Source organism: Puma concolor, chromosome D1 (genome assembly GCF_028749965.1).
Source record: "Puma concolor isolate L17-30 chromosome D1, mPumCon1.1.hap2, whole genome shotgun sequence".
NCBI lineage: Eukaryota > Metazoa > Chordata > Mammalia > Carnivora > Felidae > Puma > Puma concolor.
This window is the reverse complement of record NC_141676.1, coordinates 5,808,393-5,827,366: the sequence shown is the minus strand read 5'-3', so window position 1 is coordinate 5,827,366 and position 18,974 is coordinate 5,808,393. Positions and strand designations below refer to the sequence as shown.

The 18,974-nt window shown below is 47.2% G+C and overlaps 1 protein-coding gene and 1 non-coding gene across 7 annotated transcripts in view; both read left to right on the top strand.

The window, feature by feature from the left end:
• DPP3 (dipeptidyl peptidase 3) overlaps positions 1-18,974 on the top strand; it is a 38,890-nt gene that overhangs the window by 4,913 nt on the left and 15,003 nt on the right. For all 6 annotated transcript variants that reach the window (XM_086676831.1, XM_086676830.1, XM_086676833.1 and 3 more), the window contains exons 3-11: positions 8,466-8,555; positions 9,147-9,284; positions 10,115-10,189; positions 10,819-10,912; positions 14,495-14,625; positions 14,735-14,865; positions 14,941-14,999; positions 18,181-18,375; positions 18,568-18,680. In XM_086676831.1, coding sequence (XP_086532957.1) covers positions 8,466-8,555; positions 9,147-9,284; positions 10,115-10,189; positions 10,819-10,912; positions 14,495-14,625; positions 14,735-14,865; positions 14,941-14,999; positions 18,181-18,375; positions 18,568-18,680 — 1,026 coding nt within the window. The remainder of the gene's footprint in view (positions 1-8,465; positions 8,556-9,146; positions 9,285-10,114; positions 10,190-10,818; positions 10,913-14,494; positions 14,626-14,734; positions 14,866-14,940; positions 15,000-18,180; positions 18,376-18,567; positions 18,681-18,974) is intronic.
• On the top strand, positions 7,339-7,445 carry LOC112852205 (U6 spliceosomal RNA). Its single transcript, XR_003222840.1, has one exon. It is a non-coding gene; the product is annotated as a U6 spliceosomal RNA (small nuclear RNA).

Sequence of the window (18,974 nt, the reverse complement as noted above, 5' to 3'; positions counted from 1 at the left end):
CGGGAGGTCTGAGTTCTGGACCAGATCTTCCTCCACCATGTTGTGCGTTCCCGCCTGTCCTCTGGTTTTTGTTTGTTCGTGGGTCTGTTGGCCAAATATGTGAATACATTTGTAGTGCATTGTTGCAATGCAGAAGGACACAAAATACAAAGATCACTCATTGGATGGTGCGGTGTGCAGTCTTTTAATTCCTCTGTCTGTGTATTGCATACCTACATGTGTACATGCACATGTGTATCAGTTCCTCATTTTGTCCTTTACATAAATGAGATCATGCCATGTGTGAGTAGGATCTATTTCTAGAAGTCGCATTGCTGGGTCAAAGGCTCTGTACGTTTATAATCGATTGATGTTGTTAAATCATCTTCTACAAAGGTTTCACCCAGCATGTATGAGAATGTGGCCTGTTTTTCTATATGTAAAATAAAGGGATTGGATTGCTTCTCTCTGAGCTGAGGCCCAGGCTGTTTCTTCTACCTTGTTTTAACTTCTAGTAATCAGCATCCCATCTCTAGGCTTTGATTTATTCATGAAAAGAGTTAACAACGAGACAAGTGCTTGGAAATAGAAAATTGCTGCATGTGCTACTGTTTCCAGTGGGATTATTTTTGTTTGCAAAGAGCAGAAAGCCACCTCAAATTGGCTTCAGTGAAAATGAAATTCATGACTTCCAGTTTCCAGTCCAGCATGTGAGGAACTTAAAAGTCACCGATCTGTCCTAACAAGTAAAAGGCAGGACAAACCAGAAAATCGACAGCTTTTCTTACGTCCTTAAAAGAAATGAGGCCACAGGGCTGCCGCTCCCAAATTGGAGAGACAGACAGGTGGGTACAGAGGATCACAACTTAACAGCAGAAATGCATGAGCAGAAGCCTTCCCCACAACCAGCACTAGGGTAGGAAAACCTAACCTGTAACTGAAAAACTGCTGGAGGCTCCAGTATGGACAGCTCTGAGAGTTAAAAACTCCAGGGGAACCCAGTCACAGGAGAGGCCCCCACACATTTGGGAGTTTTACTTCCAGGATCTTGACCGGGTCCTCACAATGAGTTTCAGAGAAAAAGCCCCTTGTGCTTCTGACAGGGGTAAGGGAAAGGGAACTGCTTGTGAAAAATGCCAGAACATTCTGTTCTTAACAGTTTGCTCTCAGGAGAAACTATTTCACCAGAACCTAACCTTCTAGGGCTTTATCAGAACCTAACTGACCTGGGCAGAGGAAAATATCCCACTCCAGACAGTTCTAAATCATCCTGTCCCACCTAAGGGTGGGTGGGGACACAGGACCGAGAAGCCCATGTGGAGTTCACAGTCCAGAGGTAAAGGCTCACTAACAGACTAATGAGACCTAATCATGGGACTGTAGAATACTTCTGGGACTCCCACACCTGGCTATCACATTATGAAAGACCTATTTACAGCAGTTCTTTTTATGCAGTACATCATGTCTGGCTATCAAGAAAAAATAACAGAACATAATAAAAAAGCAAAGAACGCAGTGTGGAGAGACAGAGAAAGCATCAGAACCAGATTCAGATATAGCAGGTATGGTGGACTGATAAGGAATTGAAACAGCTATGATTAATAGCCCTCTGATTAGGGCTAAGGGCCCTAATGGATAAAGTAGACCACATGCAAAAACAGATGGGCAGAGAGATGGAAATCCTAAGAAAGAACCAAAAGTGCTAGAAGTTTAAAAACACAGAAATGAAGAATGTCTTTGCTGGCCTTATTAGTAGACTTGACCCAGCTGAGGAGGGACTCGCTGAGCTTGAGTATATCCCAATGGAAACCTTCAAAACTGACAAGCAAAGAGAAAAAAAAGACTGAAAAAAGCAGCACAGAGTATCTGAGAACCGTAGAGCAACTGTAGGAACCGTATATGTAATGGGAATACCAGAAGAGGAAGAAAAACAGAAGAAATATCTGAAACAATTATGACCAAGAATTTCCTCACATTAATGTCAGATACTAAACCACAGATCCACAAAGCTCAGTGAACACTAAGCAGAATATTAAATGTCATAAAAAACTACACTTAGGCATATTTTCAAAGTACAGAAAATCAAAGAAAAAGTCCTGGAAGAAGCTGGAGGAAAAGTAGACCTTAGCTTTAGAGGAGCAAAGATAAGAATTGCATCCAATTTCTCAGAAACCACATGGACAAGAAGAAAGTGGGTTGGATTATTTGAAGTGTGGAGAGAAAAAGCCACCAACCTAGGATTCTGTACCTCGTGAAATTATCCTTCAGTAATGAAAGAAGGGGCGCCTGGGTGGCTCAGTCGGTTGAATGTCCGACTCTTGATTTTGGCCCAGGGCATGATCTCGTAGTTCGTGAGATCGGGCCCCACGTCGGGTTCCGTGTGCTGACAGCACAGAACATGCTTGGGATTCTCTCTCTCCTTCTCTTTCTGCTCCTCCTCCTCTTGTGCCACTCTCTCTCTCTCTCTCTCTCTTTCTCAAAATAAATAAATAAACTTCAAAAAAAAAGTGAAGGAAAAACAGACTTTCTCAAACACAAATTGAGGTAATGTATTGCCAGTAGACCTGCTTTGCAAGAGATGTCAAAAGTTCTTCAGGGAAAAGAAAAGAGATACAGGTCCAAAACTCAAATCTGCATTAAGAAAGCGAGTGCATTAAAGGAGTAAGTGAAGGTAAAATAAAACACTTAAAATTTTTTAAAAAATATTTATTTTAAATATTCTCTACACCCAACGTAGGGCTTGAACTCACAGTTCCGAGATCAAGAGTTACATGCTCTTCTGACTGATAGCTGCCTCTATTTTTGTTGATTCTTAATTGATCTAAGAGATCGCCATTTGTTCAAAATAATGATAGCCACAGTGTATTCAATTATATGTGCTTATGTTTATCTTATTCTTATGCATATTTATACATACATATATTTCTGTCTCCTTGTATGTAGGTGCAATAAAGGACAGCAATGATACATGGGAAAGGAGACAGGAATTAAAATTATTTTGTTATCATAGGGTACTCACTATCCATGAAGCAGTATAGTGTTCTATGAAAGTGGACTTGGATTAGTTATAAATGTATATTGCAAAATTTCGGGCAGTCACTAAAAAGTGAAAAGGTATAACTAATGAGCTAAGAAGAGAGAGAAAATAGACTCTCTGTGAAAAGTCTCAGTTACTACTAAAAAGGCAGAAAAATAATGGAAGACAAAAATAGGAATAAACAAGGACAACATATCGAAAACAGTAACAAATATGGTAGATATTAGTCCAACCGTATCAATAATCACTTTGAATGTCAATGGTCTAATTGTACCAATTAAAAGACAGAGATTGTCAGAATGGATCAAAAAACAAGGCCCAAATGTATGTTGTCTACAAGAACACACTTAAATCTAAAGATACATATAAATTAAAAGTAAATGGATGGAGAAAGATATACCATACCAACATTAATCAAAAGAAAGTGGGAGCAGCAATATTAATGTTGTGAACTTCAGAGTCTGAAGAGTTACCAGGGATAAAGAGGGCATTGCATAATGATAAAAGAGTCATTTCTACAAGAAGACAATGGTCTTTAATGTGTATGTGTCTAACAGAGCATCAAAATACTTGAGACAAAAACTGATAGAACTGCGAGGAGAATTAGATGAATCCAGTACTATAGTTGGAGACTTTAATACTGTTGCATCAGAAATAGACAGATCTAGGGGCACCTGGGTGCCCTCTCAGTCAGCTGAGAGTCCAATTCTTGATTTTGGCTCAAGTCTTGATCCCAGGGTTGTGAGATCGAGCCCTGTGTCAGGCTCCACACTCAGTGTGGAGAGGTTCTCTCTCTCCTTCTGCTCCTCTTCCCGGCTTGTGTGCTCTCTCAAATAAAAATTTTAAACCTTTATTAAAAATAAATAGGGGGCTCCTGGATGGCTTAGTCGGTTAAGTGTCTGACTTTAGAGCAGAAATCAATAAAATTGAAAACAGGAAATTAGTAGAGAAAATTAATGAAACCACAAGGTAGTTCTTTGAAAAGATCAGCAAAACATATTTTAGTCTATTTGGACTGCTATAACAAAATACCATTGAGTGGCTTATAAACAAGTTTATTTTTCAGAGTTCTGGAGGCTGAATGTCCAAATTCAGGGCACCAGCACAGTCAAGTTCTGGTGAAAACCCTCTTCAAGTTTGCACAATACTGACTTCCCATGTGTCCTATCATAGTGGAATGGGTGGACTAGCTTTCTGGTGTCTCTTATAAGGGCACTAATCCCAATGGTGAGGGCTCTTGCCTTCATGACCTAACTGCCTCCCAAAGGCCCCATATTCTAATCCCATCACTTTGGGGGTTAGAGTTCAACATATGAATTGGATGGGAGACACCAACATTCAGACCATAATGAGTAAAAAGTCTCTAGCCAGTCTAAGGGAAAAAGAGAGAAGTCATAAACTATTAATATCAGAAATGAAAGATGGGACATCACTATAGATCCCATGGACATTAGAGAAATTCAATCAATAATTAATAACCTTTCCAAACAGAAAATACCAGGTTGACATGGGTTCACTGGTGAATTATACCAAACATTTAGGGATAACATTATACCAGTTCCCTATAATCTCTTTCAAAAGAGAGAGAGACAGGGAATCCTTCCTAATTAATTCTATGAAGCCAACATCATCCTAATACCCAAACCAGACAAAGACATTAAAAGAAAACTACAGACAAATATCTCTCATTTACATAGATGCAAAAATCCTCAACAAAATATTAGCAAATCAAATCCAACAATGTATAAAAAATTATATACCATGACCAAGTAGAATTTATCCTGGGAGTGCAAATCTGGCTCAGTATTTGAAAGTAAATAATGCATCACATCAACAAGCTGAAGAAGAAAACCACACAACCGTATCAATAGATGCAGAAAAAGCATTTGACAAAATCTGGCACGATTCATCATAAAAACTAAGTAAACTAGGAATAGAGAAGAGCCTCCTCATCTTGATAAAGTTAAAGCCTATCTACAAAAACCCTACAGCTAACATCATATTTAAGGGTGAAAAACTCGAGTTTTCTCACTAAGATCAGGAACAAGGCATGGAAGTCCCCTCACCACTGCTTTTCAACATTGTTCCAGAAGTCCTAGCTAATGCAATAAGGCAAGAACAGGAAATAAAAAGTATGCAGATTGAGACGGAAGACACAAAACTGTCTTTGTTCACAGAAAACATGATCATCTACATAATCCAAAATAATTGACAAAAAACACCTCCTAGAACTCATAAGCAATTAAAGCAACGTTGCAGGATATAAAGTTAATATACAAAAGTCTATTGCTTTCAATACAGCAGCAATGAACAAAATTTGACCTTAAAAACATAATACTATTTACAGTAGCACACAAGAAAGTGAAATACATAAGTTAAAAATACAACAATGTACAAGGCCTATAGGTGGAAAACTACAAACCTGATGAAAGATATCAAAGAACTAAATAAATGGAGAGATGTTCCATGTTCATGAACAGGAAGATTCAGCATTGTCAAGACACCAGTTGATGCACCTGGGTGGCTCAGTCAGTTAAGCGTCCAACTCTTGATTTCAGCTCAGGTCATGATCTCATGGTTCGTGAGATCGAGCCCTGAGTCAGGCTCTGCACTGACAGAGCAGAGCCTGCTTGGGATTTTCTCTCTCCCTCTTTCTCTGCCCCTCCCCAACTCATGTGCTCCCTCTGTCTCTTTCCCAAAATAAATAAACATAAAAATAAAAAGATGTCAGTTCTTCCCAACTTTATCGATTCAGTGCAACTCAAATAAAAATCCCAGCAAGTGATTTTATTTTCAACACAATACTGAGGAAAGAGGGTAAAGACCCAGAATAGCCAACACAGTAGTGAAAAAGAACAAAGTTAGAGGACCAGTACCACTCAACTTCAAGACTTAATATAAAGCTACAGTAATCAAGACAGTGTGGTGTTGGCAAAAGGACAAATAGATCAACAGAATAGAATAAAGAGCCAAGAAATGGACCCCGATAATTATAGTCAGCTGATCTTTGACAAAGGAGCAAAGGCAACACAATGGGGTAAAAATAGTCTGAAATTTTCAGCAAATAGTTCTGAAACATCTACATGCAAAATAAAAGGGGGGCACCTGGGTGGCTCAGTCAGTTAAGCCACCAGCTCTTGGTTTCAGCTTGGATCATGATCTCATGGTTTGTGGGTTTTAGCCCCATGTCAGGCTCTGTGCTGATGGCACAGAACCTGCTTGGTATTCTCTGTCCCTCTCTCTGTGCCCCTCCCCTGTGTGCATGTATGCACAAGCACTTTCTCTCTCTCTCAAAATAAATAAGCCTTAAAACAAACAAACAAAAAGAAACATAGACGAAAGAAAAAAGAAAAGAAAAAGAATGTAGACGAGATGTGGACCTTACATCTTTAACAAAAGTTAATGCAAAGTGGGTCACAAACTTAAATGCAAAACTAAAAAACTCCCAGAAGAGAACAGAAAATCTAGATGACCTTGGGTAGGGAAATGACTTTTTAGGTACAATGTCAAGTATTATCTGTAAAGAAATAATTGATAAGTGGAGCTTCAGTATAATTAAAAATTTCTGCTTTGTCAAAGACTGTCAAGCAAATGGAAAGTCAAGCCACAGACTGGGAAAAACCAGTTGCAAGAGATATAGGACTGAGATATAGGATATAGGATAAAGGACCGTTAGCCAGAATATATAAAGAACTCTTAAAACTCAACAATAAGAGGGGCGCCTGGGTATCTCAGTCAATTAAGCACCCAACTTTGGCTCAGGATATGGTCTCAGGGTTCGTGGGTTCAAGCCCCATGTCGGACTCTGTGCTGACAGCATGGAGCCTGCTTGGGATTCTCTCTCTCCCTCTCCCTCTCCCCTCCTCTACTTGCTCTCTAAGTAAACAAACAAACAAACAAACAAACTTTAAAAAGCCAATCTGAAAAGCCTACATGCATTTGATTTCAACTATATGATATTCTGGACATGGAGAGAGTAAAAATCAGTGGTTGCCAGGCAGTGAGGGGAGGGATATTTAGGGCAATGAAACTATTCTATAGTACAGAGTAATCTAGATATATGTCAAATATTTGTCTAAACCCATAGAGTGCACAAGGCCAAGAGTGAATCCTAATGTAGACTATGGTCTTTGGGTGATGATGTGTCCATGTAGGTTCACCAGTTGTAACAAATATACCACTCTAGTGGAAGACGTTGATAACAGGGAAGGCTGTTCATGTGTGGGGGCAGACGGTACATAGGGAATCTGTATACTTTCTGCTCAGTTTTGCCGTGAACCTAAAATGCTCTAAAAAATAAGATATTTTTAAAAAGAGATAGTGTATTCACTGCAGCAGCACATATACTAAGATTGGGACGATGCAGAGAAGATTAGCATGGCCCCTGCACAAGGATGACACACAAATTCATGAAGCATTCCAATTTTTTAAAATTAAGTAAATAAATAATAAAAAAAAGAGAGTTATTGGTTCACGCAACTGAAAAGTCCAGGGCTAGGGCAGGCTTCAGGCATGGCTAGATTCAGGGGCTCAGTGATGCCATTGTGATGCAATCTTCATCTCTCAGCTTTGCTTTCTTTCCTCCAGTAGTGGAGCTCCAGGGGCTCCAGACTTGATCCCTAGTATAAAAATAGAGGCTCTTTACCACTTGAAAATTGCCCAGGTAGGGCTTTTATGGTCTAGCCTGAGCCTATGCCTACCCCCAGAGTTAGGGAAGGGAGAGTCCCCCCCTTCTCAAGAGGAAGACTGAGGTCTTGTTGCCAGAGGAAGGGAGACCTAAGTTTTGGGCCTGTGAAAGCCATAGGGCAGATGATCATGGCCTCTCCAGCTGTAACATTTGATGTTTCCAATGACAGCTTCCTGGCAGGTTGGAGGCAGAGGACAGGCTTTCTGCAGAGGGAGGCAGTGTGGTTTTTTTGTTTGTTTTTTTATTAATTTTTTTGTTTATATTAGAGACAGAGCGTTAGTGGGGAAGGACAGAGAGTGGCAGACACAGAATCTGAAGCAGGCTCCAGGCTCTGAGCTGTCAGCACAGAGCCTGATGTGGGGCTCAAACCCACGAATCATGAGATCATGACCTGAGCTGAAGTCAGACGCTCAACTGACTGAGCCACCCAGGCTTCCTGGAAGGAGCCAGTGTTTAAACTGGGCTTTTGAGGTCAGGTGAGATGGCTGCAGGTAGCTGAGAAGGTGCTGGGCAGAGTGGGAACAAAGGTGGATGTGTTTGGGGGCTGCCGAAAAGGCTGGTTTGGCTGGACAATGGGTGTGTGAAGACTGGTCTGTGAAAGTATTTTGCGGCCAGACTGGGTCCTGCTGGGATCTGGATCCTGCCCCCAGATTTCCCAGCCTCGCCTATACTGGTTCCTCTGGGTGTTAACATCTCAGGAGGGAACCTCCCTCGGGTGGGGGAGGCTGTGTTTCCAGGTCTCTGATGCCCACCTTCCCCTAGGCGTTCCTGGTCTATGCTGCAGGTATCTACTCCAACATGGGCAACTACAAGTCCTTTGGCGACACCAAGTTTGTTCCCAACCTGCCCAAGGTGAGTTGAGGGAAGGCTGGGGAAGGTGAGGAATTGGGGGCCAGTGGGATGGTAGTGGGAGCCTACGCGGAGCCTTGACCATGTCCCTGCCATGCTGCATGACTCTGGGTAAGCCAGCCAGCCTTGCTGGGCATTGTAGCCTCCTCACATATAAGGGGAAAGCAGCGTTTCTTCCTGACCGTGCTCACCTGAGCGTCACACGGGGGAAGGATGTGGAAATGTTCTGTGAACTGTGAAGTGCTTGTAAAATTCGGGCCTGGTCATCGCTGGGGATGGTAGAGAGGCCTGGGCACGGGCGTCCCTCACTGGCACTGTGGAGACCAAGCACATCCGGCAGATGCAGTTCTTACACCAGGGCTCTGAGCTCTAACTGCATACATAAATTGCGTGGCCGTCTTGTTGAAATGCAGCTTCTGGCTGAACAGGTCTGCAGCGGGGCCTGAGCATCGACATTTCTCCTGCAACACCAACACCGCTGGTCCATCGACCGCACTTTGAGCCGGAAGGTCTTAGGCTGCGGGGTGGGTGTGGAGGGTGCAGAAGACAGCTTTGGGTGGTGTGGCCGAGCCAATGGCCTCTCCTCTCCTGCAGGAGAAGCTGGAACGTGTGATCCTGGGAAGTAAGGCTGCTCAGCAGAACCCGGCAGAAGTCAGGAGCCTCTGGCAGACCTGTGGGGAGCTCATGTTCTCTCTGGAGCCGCGGCTTCGACACCTCGGGCTGGGGAAGGAGGTGAGGCCCCCCAACCATACAGGAGAGAGGAATCCTTTGAGGCTACCTGGCATGGAGGGAAGGGTACCTGATAGGCAGTGGGCTTTGCCTCACAGTCTTAAGGCCGAGCTGCTCACACGACTGTGGGCTTCAGTTTTGTCATTTGTAAACTAGGAAGCAAGCTGGATGGAATGCTTTCTTTCCTTTTTTTAATACTTAAAAAAATTTTTTTTAAATGCTTATTGTGTATTTTTGAGAGAGAGACAGAGCATGAGCAGGGGAGGTATGGAGAGAGAGGGAGACACAGAATCTGAAGCAGGCTCCAGGCTCTGAGCTGTCAGCACAGAGCCCGACACAGGGATCGAACTCACAAGCTGTGAGATATGACCTGACCCGAAGTCGGCTGCTTAACCGACTGAGCCACCCAGGCGCCCCTGGATGGAGAGCTTTCTGAAAGCCCTTCCAGTTCTGAAGTCTGGGGTGGTGTGTGCAGAAGGGAAGGAGAGGAGCCAAGAGTGAGAGGGAGCTGAGGAAGGGAAGAAGGGAGAGGAGGGAGCCTAGGCTTCCCGCCCCTGGAGGCCACGCAGCAGCTGCGTGGTGTGAGGGATGTGACAAGCCTGTGCGAGGGGCCAGCCTGTGAAAGACTGGAGCGGAGCTGCAGGAAAGCTAGAGACGGACCTCTCTTTGTTATTTGTGTTACAGTTTTTCCCCCAGGAAAGAGATGGAGGGGGCAGGGTGGAGGCTGCTGGGAGGAGGTACAGGAAACCTGGGGCTGTGGGGGGAAGTGTGCCGGGAAGGGAGTCTCCCCACCTCAGCAGTTCCTTCTTCCTGTCCATCCCCTTCCTCAACAGGGAATCACCACCTATTTCTCCGGGAATTGCACCATGGAAGATGCCAAACTGGCCCAAGACTTTCTGGACTCACAGGTTTGAGGACTGGGGACTCAGGACAGTGATTTGACGGGACCCACTCATCGCCAGCACCCACTCTGGGTCTCAGCTTGGGACCAGAGACACTGGCATCTTGGGTGTTTGAGGCGGACAAGACTTGGGAATCCTTGTCCAAGAGTTGGCCTGGCCCCAGTGAAGATGACATTCCCACGCATGGCTGTGACAGAGCTGCCCCCGCCCGCCCCAGACTGAAGGCCTTAATGACAGCCTCAGGGCAGGACGACACAGAGCATCAGAGCCGCTTCCCGTTGGGCCCTGGCTTCCACATGAAGCCAACATGAACCTCCCAGAAGCTGTGTGACCAGTTTCACGTCTGCTGCCTCGCAGAGCCCTGGGTTAGCTGAGGGCATGCAGTGCTGGGCACAGTCGGGTCAGCACTTAGTAAACGTTCGTGCTCAGCATGTAGAGCAGAACTGGAGAGCCTGTCCCGCCTGCCCACCTGTTTCCCCCACCCCAGTCCAGCTGCCTCGGGCAGCTTCCCCCAGCGGCCCCGGCCTGCTTTGCTTCTGTATCTTCTCTCCCTGGTGTGACCCTTTCCCTGCTCCCACCTTGCAGCCCCCTCTGGACTTTACCCTTCCCCAGACCCATGCCCTGGTCTTTTCCAGAACCTCAGTGCCTACAACACGCGGCTCTTCAAGGATGTCGACCAGGATGGGAAGCCCCGCTATGAGGTGCGGCTGGCTTCTGTGCTTGGCACGGGTGAGCTGCTTCACACACCCCTTCTACTCCTGCCTCAGTGCTCCTGGACCAGGGCAGAGGGGGCTGGACTGAGGACAGGGGCTGGTGGGTTATGCGGGAGCTGCAGGGAAGAACGGTCATAATAGTCACGGCGCATGTGGATTGCAGACTCAGCCGGTGCCGTGCTCTGTGTACAGGGGTACCTGTGAGGGAAAGCTTGCCCCAGTGCTGGCTGTGACAGTAAAGAAATGGGGGGAAACATGACGACAGGGAAAGGGGTTCCGTTCCACTTGGCAGGTGTTACTGCTGCAAGCCTCTAACGGGAGCCGTGTTGGGCATGATCCCCATCACAAAAAATAACAACCCACGTAAATAATGGGAAGAGAGGCTGGGCCATATGCCCCTTGACAGCCTAGAAGAGAAATCCAGACTATACATCAGTGAAGACCATATATGTCTCGGAGGCTGGGGGGAATCTAGAAAGTTTGAGATGGCTAACGTACTAAAGTCTGCTTCCTAACTATCAGGTACCCTCAGGGTAAAGCCCAAATCCACCCCTAAGGGCTGTATCATTCAAAACTCTTTTTTTTTTTTTTTAATGTTTGTTTATTTTGAGAGAGAGAGAGATAGAGAATCCCAAGCACGTTCTACACTGTCAGTGCAGAGTCCTACATGGGGCTTGATCCCACAAACCAAGAGATCATGACCTGAGCTGAAACCAAGAGTCGGACACTTAACCAACTGAGCCACCCAGGCACCCCTGTCATTCAGAACTCTTTGCAAATGAAGAGTCTATTTCAAATTTGCCTGAACCGGAACCCAAGTACTTAACAGGCTTGGGTAATTAAGAAGCCTGGAGTAGGATGGCTTCAAGCACAGCCGGATCCAGCTGCTCAGACAGTATCCTGAGAAATTTCTCTCTCCGTGTCTTGGCTCAGCTCTCTGACTTCATCCATGGCATGTTCCTCCCACACGGGGCCTGATAGTGGACCAGCCTGGCCAGTCCAGCAGAAAGAGAGCCCTCTTCTCCCAGAAGTTTCTTCATAAGGTCTGGGAGTGGCTCCAGTTTCCCTATCCTGCATACCGTATTTATCTGTGAACCAATCCCTGTGGTCAGGGACAGATATCTCATTGTCTAGACCCTGATCCCAAGCCTACCTCAGAGCCAGGTGATGAGGTCAGCCCCTCCCACTCACCTGAACCGGAGGTGGTCCTGGTGGAGGATTCTCAGAGGAAAGCTGGGGTCTGTTCCCAGGTGAGAAGGAAATGTATTCGGTATGGACAGAAATATCCAGGCCCCTGTGAGGGCCTTTGCAACCTGGCCCTCCCTTTTCCACTCACTTGCCTCCTCCCAGCCCCCAGCCTCATATTCCTGCAAGCCTCCCACTTAGACTCTGTGCCCCAGCCACACTCAGCGGCTTCCAGTTCTCTGAAAACCCCTTGTTCTCATGTACGCTGTCCAGGACTTGGCACAATCTGATCCCTTTCCCATCTCAAATGCTTCCCTCCCTTCGCTCATGTGATGAAAACCTACTCATCCTTAAGACTGCGCTTGAACATCACCTCCAGGACCTTTCCCTGCCTTTCGATGACTTTCCTTCTCTTTTCCCACCAGCAACACCCAGTAATCCCCCAGGTTTCTTGCAGTTGCTGTTGACTACAGGCTCCTCAAGGGGAGGAATTGTAGGTTTCGTTCACCAGTGTCTCCCCACTGGCCAGCACGTGGCAGAAACTCAGATATTGGTTGTGTGAAGAGGTGAAGATGGCTGGAGACCCACGCTGCTGGTGGAGCGTGGTGGAAGGGGAGTTTAAGGATTGGCGAGTAGTTTGATTTGACTAAGGAAAGGGGTATTGGGTTCGGGGGAGGAGAAGCTGGACCTGTACTTACATATACTCTACTGCGTACAGGACAGTGCCTGAGAACACCGCTCGGAGCCAGGCTGCCTGGGTGTACCTGTGGTGTTATCTATTGCTCTGTACAGATGCCCCCCAAATTTAGTGATGGAAACCCACCTTTTCATGCTCACAGAGTCTCCGGGTCGGTAATTTGGCTGCGGCACGGTAGGAACAGCTGGTCCCTGGTGACGATGTCCGAGGCCTCAGCTGCGAAAACTCAGAGGCTGGGGGGTCATCAATAGCCAGGGGTTTGGAATCACCCGCAGGCTGTCACTCACACATCTGGTGGAAGATGCTAGCTGCCGGCCGGGACCTCAGCAGGGGCCAAAGCACCCCATGTGGTTTCTTTGCGTCAGTCACGGTGGCTAGGGTTCCCAGAGAGCCGGGCAGGAGCTGTGTCACCATCTAGGACCTGGTCTCAGCATCACTTTTGCTATAGTCGCAAGTCTGCCCAGCGTCAAGAGGACGGAAAAGAGCCCCTGCATCCTAATGGGGGATGTCACATTTGGGACATGGGAAATGTCACATTGGGTCATGGGAAGCACCATGGTTATCTTTTTTTCTTAAACATAATCTAGAAGTACATCGTACTGCTCAGGAACAACAAGCAAAACACAACAAATCACAAATTCGGTGGCATAAAACAACACACATTTATTTGGCCGCTGTTTGGAGGTCCAAAGTCAAAAACAAGTTCCAGAAGGAACTGGAGCCTCCAGGGGAAATACTCTTTCAGCTTCACCTTCTAGAGGCTGCCTGCTCTCGTTGGCTCATGTCCCCTTCCTCCCCTCTCTCCAACCTCCTTCTCTCATCACGTCTCCTACTTCCTGTTCACCCTCTTGTCTCCTTGTAAGACCCGCTGTGATTACATTTAGGGGATAGCTGTCTTTTCAAATACAGTTTGCCACCCTAGGTTTGAATCCTGCTCTGCCATTTGCTGCCCGTGTGACCTTCGGAAACTTACTTTACCTCTCGGTGCCTTTGTTTCCCCATCTGTAAAATGGAGATCACTCCCCCTAGAGCTGACGTGAGGCTTAAATGAGTTAACATGTGTGCAATACTTAGAACATTTCAAAAAAATTTTTTTAATGTTTATTTATTTTTGAGAGGGAGAGACAGAGCGTGAGCAGGGGAGGGGCAGAGAGAGAGGGAGACACAGAATCGGAAGCAGGCTCCAGGCTCTGAGCTGTCAGCACAGAGCCCGATGCGGGGCTTGAACTCAGAGACCGTGAGATCATGCCCTGAGCTGAAGTTGGACGCTCAACTGACTGAGCCACCCAGGCGCCCCAAGAACATTTCATATTATGGGGGTGCCTGGGTGGCTCAGTTGGTTGAGTGTTTGATTCTGGATTTCGGCTCAGGTCATGATCGTAGGGTTGTGGGATCAAGTCCTGTGTCGGGCTCCTCGCTGAGTGTGAAGTCTGCTTAGGATTCATTCTCTCTCTCTCTCTCTCTCTCTCTCTCTCTCTCTCTCTCTCTGTGTCTCTCTTCCCCCACCCTCTGCACCTCTCCCGCGCTCATGCACTCTCTCTCTCTCTAAAAAGAGAAAAAGAACATTTCATATTAGGTAACATATGTATATTTGAAAATGAAAGTTTATACTAGTTTCCGTAGGCAGTGGGGAGTTGTGGAAGATCTTAGAATAAAAGAGTGTCATGGTGCGAAGCCTGCTGGGGTGTTTTACACTAGCAATCCTTCTTCCCTCAGAGTCTGCTCTGCATTCCGAAATGACGTCCAGGCTGAAGAGCTACGAATTCCGTGGGAACCATTTTCAGGTGACGCGGGGGGACTATGCACCTATCCTCCAGAAGGTGGTGGAGCACCTGGAGAGAGCCAAGGTAGGGCTGGCTGGGGGCTGAGGCGTGCCAGCTCCAGATCCCTCTGGGCATCAGAGACAAGTCAGGACAAGTGGGTGGCCTGAGACTGACCGACCCTTGCTCCCCCCAGGCATATGCAGCCAACAGCCGGCAGGAACAGATGCTGGCTCAGTACATAGAGAGTTTCACCCAGGGCTCCATCGAGGCCCACAAGAGGGGCTCCCGCTTCTGGATACAGGACAAAGGCCCCATCATAGAGAGGTGAGGCACGAGCCTTCACCCCGGCTGCCCCCCTCCTGCCTGCCCCTTTTCTATCTCTGCCCTTTTCTCCCCCAGTTACATCGGGTTCATCGAGAGCTACCGAGACCCCTTTGGTTCCCGTGGAGAGTTTGAAGGTAACTTCTGGGAGAAGGGGGTCAGCTTACAAACCCTTATCCCATGTCTCCTGAGAGTTCTCCCCTCCCCCCTTGGCAGTAATAACAACAATAATCAGAACCAGTGTTGATGATTTACCACGTAGCCCTTAACTGTATTAGCTCCTTTGGACATCATCGTCCCATGAGAATTGCTATCCTCGCTGTACAGAGGTGGTTACAGAGGTTGGTGAGTGGCTAAGCCTGGAACCTCGGCTCTGAGCCACTTTGCTGTTCTGCCTTTGCTGTCTGGTCCAGAGCCCAGCTTTGCCACTCACCGGCTGTGTGACCTCCCCAGCTGTGTAAACCCAGAGATGAGCATCCCTCACTCCCTTTCAGGTGTCGTGGGAAGTGAGGTATTCTATGTAGGCTGTCAACGCAATGCCAGGCACATGAAAGGTGCTGGGTGAGTGGGAGCATAATTAACATCATGATTGTGAACTTGACTTGGCTGCTGTCATCCCAGGGCAGGTGGGAAGCTGCCTTAGCCTCCATGGTTATGCCCATATCCCCAGGCATCCAGCCTGAGGATTTAGACTTCTGTGCCAAGCCTTATCCTCCCCAGCCCCTGGAGATAGAGTCTGAAGCATCCAGCTGCTAGAAGCCAGAGAGATTAGCCTGGGAGGAGAGAGGAAAGCCCCAACAGCCCCTGGGGGCAGCTTAGATCTGAGCTCATAGATGCAGGCCGAGGGGGCAGGTGATGCAGGTACCAGAGGGGAGGACAGGTGTGTGCACCTGCAGCTTCTGTGCCTGGGTCCTGATTCTCCAGGCCTCTCTCAGGGTCAAGACCCCAGAATCTCCTAAGCAGCCTTGATCTCAGAGGCTCCCCTTTTTACCCCAGTTCATTGTGATTATTAGAAAACTAGTCCATGTTCGTGGTCACAAATTTTGAAAGCAGAGGAAAAGAAATCATCTGTGATTACACCCACCTCAAGGTTAAAATTGGGAATGTACATTGTGATTTTCATTTTTATATAGAGCTGTAAATGTTTCAAAATGTGTGTGGGGGGATTTAAAAATCCATGTTTGTTGTAAGTAATTGGAACAATACCTAGGTATGTAGGATACAATGTGAAATTTCCCCCCTGTGACACTCCTCTCTGGAGGTCACCACTGTTCACAGTTCACTATAGGTCTCTCCAGAGCTTTGTTTAAGCGCGCGCACACACACACACAAACACACACACACACGCAACTTTTAATTCGTCCAGGTAAATGAGGTCATGCTGTATATATTGTTCTGCCACTTGCTTTTTTTACTGAATGTTTTGGATATCTTTTCAAATCAGTATGTATCGACCTACCATGTTCTTTTTATCTTTTTTATTTTTATTTTTTATTTATTATTTTTTTTTAATTTTTTTTTTCAACGTTTATTTTTTTTTTTGGGACAGAGAGAGACAGAGCATGAACGGGGGAGAGGCAGAGAGAGAGGGAGACACAGAATCGGAAACAGGCTCCAGGCTCCGAGCCATCAGCCCAGAGCCTGATGCGGGGCTCGAACTCACGGACCGCGAGATCGTGACCTGGCTGAAGCCGGACGCTTAACCGACTGCGCCACCCAGGCGCCCCTATTTTTTATTATTAAAAAAATTTTTTTAATGTTTATTTCTTTTTGAGAGAGAGAAAGACAGAGTGCAAGCAGGGGAGGGGCAGAGAGAGAGAGACAGAGAGAGAGAGGGAGACACAGAATCCGAAGCAGGCTCCAGGCTCCAAGCTGTCAGCGCAGAGCCTGACTCGGGGCTCAAACTCACGAACCGTGATGTCATGACCTGAGCCAAAGTCGGATGCTCAACTGACTGAGCCACTCAGGCGCCCCAATATTCTTTTCACTTTTACTTATTTATTTTTTTAAGTAGGCTCCACACCCAACGTGGATCTTGAACTCACGACCCAAAGATCAGGAGTCACATGCTCTACCAACTGAGCCGGCCAGGCTCCCCCCATGTTCTTTTCAGTAGCTGCATAATATTATAATTTCCCATGACATTCAATATTGTGCTACACGTCTAACAGTTACATGGTGTACCATCATATAGCCGCCCCCTAATTTATTTAACCAGTCCCTGAGATTGCTTTTTCTTCTTTGCTATAAATTTTTTTAAATTTTTTTTAGCTTTTATTTATTTTTGAGAGACAGAGAGAGACAGAGCATGAATGGGGGAGGAGCAGAGAGAGAAGGAGACACAGAATCCGAAGCAGGCTCCAGGCTCTGAGCTGTCAGCACAGACCCCGATGCGGGGCTTGAACCCACGAACCCGTGAGATCATGACCCAAGCTGAAGTCAGACGCTTCACTGACTGAGCCACCCAGGTGCCCCTCTTTGTTATTTTAATCATCCCAGCTTTCTGGCCTGGTGTCAGTTCCACCTGACAGAGTGGCTCCAGACAGGGAGGCTTCGTCCAGTCTAACCCTTGGCCAAGTTAATCCATTCTTTGCAAGAGCCTGACCAGGCAGTAGTCTAGGCCAGTCCTTTCCAAGGTATAGGTCATGCAGGGTTAACACGAATTACACCATGAAGGGTTCAGTGCTAAGCAGCAAGGGGTCTTGCCTACAGGACTCTTCAGTACCTCTAATATGCAAACATACATTAGGAATCTCTAAGAAGTTAGTGATAGAGCATATAGTGGTATCCAAACTTATTAAACCAGGAAGCTCTTTCTTTATGAAGGCCTTTATAGAAACAGCATTTTATGGAGTACAACTTTAGAAACTGTGCTTTAAGCTGGGAACTCCTAGCTTAAAAACTCCTTTTTAAATCTAAAAGGATCAGCCCCAGCCCTCCTGCATAGCAGCCTCACCGTGCAAGTCAGATGCTCTAGCCATGCAGGACAGCTCAGTTTCTCCAAAAAGAAGAGCATCTTTTTTGTTCATGCAGTCCCTTCCACTGGGAATCCGATCCTTTACCCACCGCCCCCTATGTGCTCCCCGCGATCTCCTTTAAGATCCATCTCAGGTGTTACCCACTGAAGCCTTCTCCTTACAGCCCACCCACCCCAGTGACCTCCACGAAGGCAGGGCCAGGCCTGGGTCACTGTTCTCCCCACTGGCCGGCAAAGGGTATTGCACACAGCAGGCATTCAATACATGCGTGATGGCTGGAAGTGGGGTATAGGATCCCTCCCAAGCCCTGCCAGCCCACAGCCCCCCTCCTTCCCTGCAGGCTTTGTGGCCATGGTGAACAAGGCCATGAGTGCCAAGTTTGAGTGTCTGGTGGCAAGCGCAGAACAGCTGCTGAAGGAGCTGCCCTGGCCCCCGGCCTTTGAGAAGGACAAGTTCCTCAGCCCCGACTTCACCTCCCTGGATGTTCTCACCTTCTCTGGCTCTGGCATCCCTGCTGGCATCAACATCCCCAACTGTGAGCTTCCTCAGGCCCCTGAAGCCATCATGGTATCCCCCCTGAGCCTCCAGGGTCACCCCTCCCCCTCACTCGCCCTGGCCACATGCTGCCCTAATCAGTTCTCCATCGCAGCCTGGTCCCCTTGTCTCGACTCCTTGTCTGTGGCCTTGATTTTTGCCCCTCTCCCGGTTCCCTCCCTGCCTTCTCCAGATGACGACCTAAGGCAGACGGAAGGCTTTAAGAACGTGTCACTGGGGAACGTGCTGGCTGTGGCCTATGCTACACAGCGGGAGAAGCTTACCTTCCTGGAGGAGGATGACAAGGTGGGCACTGGCAGCCCGAGGGTCTGGGTTGGGCCTGGCCTGACCTCAGCTGACACAGGAAAGCAGAGGGGTCCTGGGCAGGGAGAGGAAAGAGCAGGGCCAACCACTTCCCAGCCTGGTGGCCCCGTGACTTGGCCTGTTTGCTCACCTGTCAAACAGTGGAGGCAATTCCTTCCTCCTGGGTTGTTGCAAGGGTGAGGTGGGCCATGCGGTGCCCTGCGCAGAGCCTGGCATAAAGTAGACGGCGGGCCCTCTGCCTGGCAGCAGGGGCATTAGTGGCTTTGCGGCTGTGGT